Raw genomic sequence first — 3,527 nt, 5'->3', positions numbered from 1 at the left:
GAAACTAGAGCTTAGCACTAAACTCATGATAACAGTACTTTTCACATTTGTTGGTTGGATTAGGGTTAAGGTAATTACAGTTGGATGACTAGCATCACATTGAGTTAGGGTGTGACCTCCAACTTCCAATTTGCTCAATTTTGGATATATCTGTATTGGTGTGCATCCAAGTGTAAAAGAACAATGAAGAATAAATATTGAACTCAATTAAATAATATATATATATATATGTTATATTTAAATGAAGAAATAATGTTGGAGGAATAATGTGGATTCTTCAAACGTTCACACCAGGATGACGAAATATATACAAGCATAGAGTTTCCTGTAGCAAACCCTATCTCCCACCTCTCTTCTTCCTCCTCTCTCCTCTCATCTCTTTTTATCTTTCCTTATTTTCTGTCTTTTTCTTAATGCACGCAGCAAAGCTAAACAAATTTGAATCAGATCCTGACTCACATATAACATCAAAGTATTAATAGCTAGACAAAGTGGATCTAAAACATGGGAAGAGGCCACTGGCTTCGGTTGAATCGGAGGAGAAAGAGGAAGATCAAATATTTCCTGTTTACTCAGCTCGATCTCAGCAAGACACTTCTGCCATGGTTTCAGCTCTAGCTCAGGTGATCGGAAATAATAGTGACCAAATTAATAACCCACTTGATCAAGTGCAAGGAATAACTTCGTTAATCACCTCACAGTCTAGTCCTACCGAGACTCAATCTCAACCAGTACTACTTCAAGATCAAGGTATTATATCCTGTATTATTATCAACAACGAATTACTCTTCATTTTAACTCTCTTTCTGAAAAAAAAAATTATTTGATATATTTTTTTCTTCAACTATTTGATATATTTCCAGCAACACTAGTTGATCTCCTTCATAAGGGATTTAGGGCTCCTGTAACCAATTAGTTATGTGGATTAAGGAGTAATTTCTGAATCCCTATTTCCTTCTGCTGCTCCTGTAACCAATTAGCAATGTTTATTGACTATATTCAACTAACGCGATCCCTCTAGCATTATTCAAACTAACTTAAGTACCATATGAAATAATTCTGTTTTGTTTTTTTGTTCTGTAAAGAAATTAATAATACACGTTTGTGTGAAGGGAATTTGAGGAGACAACACTATAGAGGAGTGAGGCGGAGACCATGGGGAAAGTGGGCGGCGGAGATTCGAGATCCGAATAAGGCCGCCCGAGTGTGGCTCGGCACTTTCAACACAGCCGAGGCTGCAGCTCTAGCTTATGATGGAGCTGCTCTCAGGTTCAAAGGAAGCAAAGCTAAGCTCAACTTCCCCGAAAGAGTAGTTCAAGGGAGCTCTGAGTCAGGTTGTCTCACAATAACTACTCAATTACACAGCTTGAATAATATTCCTCCTCAGGCTAATATTTCTCGACCAACATATTCCAATGTATTCGATTATGCACGATATAATAATGTCACATCTACGTCGTCGTCCTCCATGCCATCTCAACAAGCTGCAGAGCTCCAAAGCTTTTCGATGCAGTTTGGTTCTTCTTCAAGTTCGAGTTCGGTTCCTCCTTGTAAGTATAGGAAAGACTTTGACGGAAGTCACTCAAGATGATGAATAGTGAACTAATCACTAGCGTGAACGCTTGGAGAGACTGAACGATTAAGGAGAGTAAATGGCTCATATAATTTTGATGTATGTGTGTTTTTCTTTCGTTTTTTTTATTTTTGTTTAATTTCTTCTGGACTATAACAACTTTCAATTTTTATCACAGTTCACTTCAGTTTGCATTTGATGAGGACTAATTTGACAAGAAGCTATATAAATTTCCCACGCATGTGTGTGCAACCTTATGTATGGGGAGCGATTTTTGCAGATCCCCTTTTTTACTCGTGCACACTTTGTACATAGCGTGCAGAATGAGAAAAAAAAAAACACATTTAAGGAATAGCTGGGCCTTTCCACTTTTTTCCTTAGATTTATCGAGATGGAATAATGAAGTTAATTTGAGCAAGCATGAATCAACTCATATATGATGCATGCAATAATTATGGTGTATGAGAAATTCCATGATGTATGAAACGAAGTTAATTAATCAAGCAAGCTTGCTAACTTAACTATGTAAGTATGTATTTTGCATGAATTTTGTGCACATATATACATTACATAGAGCCCAAAGGAAAGTACAGACCCTAACAAACGAAAAAGTGAGAACGCTAAACATGTACCCGTCAGATCTGGTCATGGTTTTATAACCATATAATATATAGATCTATGCATGCACATTGTAGCTTTTTGAGTTTTATTTAAGAAGTTTTAACGAAAAGTTTACGGTACTATTTATTTTAACGAAAAATTATATTTTTACACTAAAAAGTCAATCCTAGTACTAATCACTTTACTTTTTATTTTGTATTTATCATTAAAACTCAAAATTTTCAAACTCTTTTCATTAATTTTCCTTTATATATATATAGTTTATTAACTACTTAAAAACCTAGAGATAGATCGATATGTATTTGATAAAATTAAAAAAAATAGATCGATCTGTCTATGAATCGTGTGTACCCTCGATGTGGGGATTGTCACCGAATTCGGCAGTGAGTGAGAAAAGTTCGGAGTTAAAACACGACAACTGGGGTCTGAAAATTGTGGCTGTTCTGGCATCGATTTGATATATGCAATGTGTGGTTATTAATTACAAGGGTCTCACGCGTTTGTTGGGGAGAGATTTTTCACTATAATTGGTACATAAGATGATACATTACGTGTCATTATATAAATTGTAAGATATATGTACTAAAAAGTTAATAACTTAAAAAAATAAAATTTCTCACCAATTCTATTAAAACATATAATGTACCGCTTGTATTCCCATCATAATAAAAATTTTCTAATTTGTTAGCCTTTCACTCATACACAATATCTGACAGGGCTGGTTACTTTTTACTGGTTGGTTTGTCAATTCAGAGAAACAATTATTTAAACAAAAAATAATTTTTTACTCTCCTAATCTCTCTATCCTTTCATCCTCTCTTATTTTAACAATCACAGTTAAGCCACGTTAACATCTTATATTGATTTTTTTATAGAGATAATAAGACAAAAATAATATGTGAGATGAGGGAATGGAAGGGGATGAGAATAGAAAGATAGAAAATCATCCTCCTATTTAAATCGATAAAACTGATGTTGTTGACAAGTCTTGACAAGTTTGTCAGTTTTGTGTATTCAAATAAAAATAATAATGTTACTTAAACTTATGATAATAAACGATTTAATCATCCTTGTAAAGGCGTTCAGTTTCTATGTGATATTAGTTAAGATAATGTTAGAGAGATTAAAATTTTAAATCTAATGATGTATTACAAATAAGAAATAAATATGTTAATCAATACTTAATTAATAATTTAAGGATTTTTTAATAACATCTCATAAATTATTGAATACACCCCACGTAATATTTAGTGTTAAATGGCTTGTATAAAATGACTATTTAAACCCTATTTTTCTCAAAAAAAAAAACCTAAATTTTAAAAATAAAAAAATA

At 33.1% G+C, this 3,527-nt stretch overlaps 1 protein-coding gene across 1 annotated transcript; it reads left to right on the top strand.

Moving 5' to 3' along the window:
- The first annotated feature begins 321 nt into the window (after positions 1-321).
- Positions 322-1,767, top strand: LOC103962675 (ethylene-responsive transcription factor ERF114). Its single transcript, XM_048566707.1, has 2 exons — positions 322-750; positions 1,113-1,767. The coding sequence occupies exons 1-2, from the start codon at positions 603-605 to the stop codon at positions 1,589-1,591; spliced, it is 627 nt and encodes a 208-aa protein (XP_048422664.1). The 5' UTR covers positions 322-602; the 3' UTR covers positions 1,592-1,767.
- The last annotated feature ends 1,760 nt before the right edge of the window (positions 1,768-3,527 follow it).

The sequence above is a fragment of a genome, unplaced genomic scaffold (assembly GCF_019419815.1).
Source record: "Pyrus x bretschneideri cultivar Hongxiangsu unplaced genomic scaffold, Pyrus_bretschneideri_v1 Contig42, whole genome shotgun sequence".
Lineage (NCBI taxonomy): Eukaryota > Viridiplantae > Streptophyta > Magnoliopsida > Rosales > Rosaceae > Pyrus > Pyrus x bretschneideri.
The sequence above is the reverse complement of the archived record's forward strand: the minus strand, read 5'-3'. Positions and strand labels throughout refer to the sequence as shown.

Coding starts and splice junctions, on each gene's coding strand:
- LOC103962675 (XM_048566707.1), top strand. CDS start 603: ATGGTTTCAGCTCTAGCTCAGGTGATCGGAAATAATAGTGACCAAATT. Junction 751..1,112: donor AGTACTACTTCAAGATCAAG/GTATTATATCCT, acceptor GTTTGTGTGAAG/GGAATTTGAGGAGACAACAC.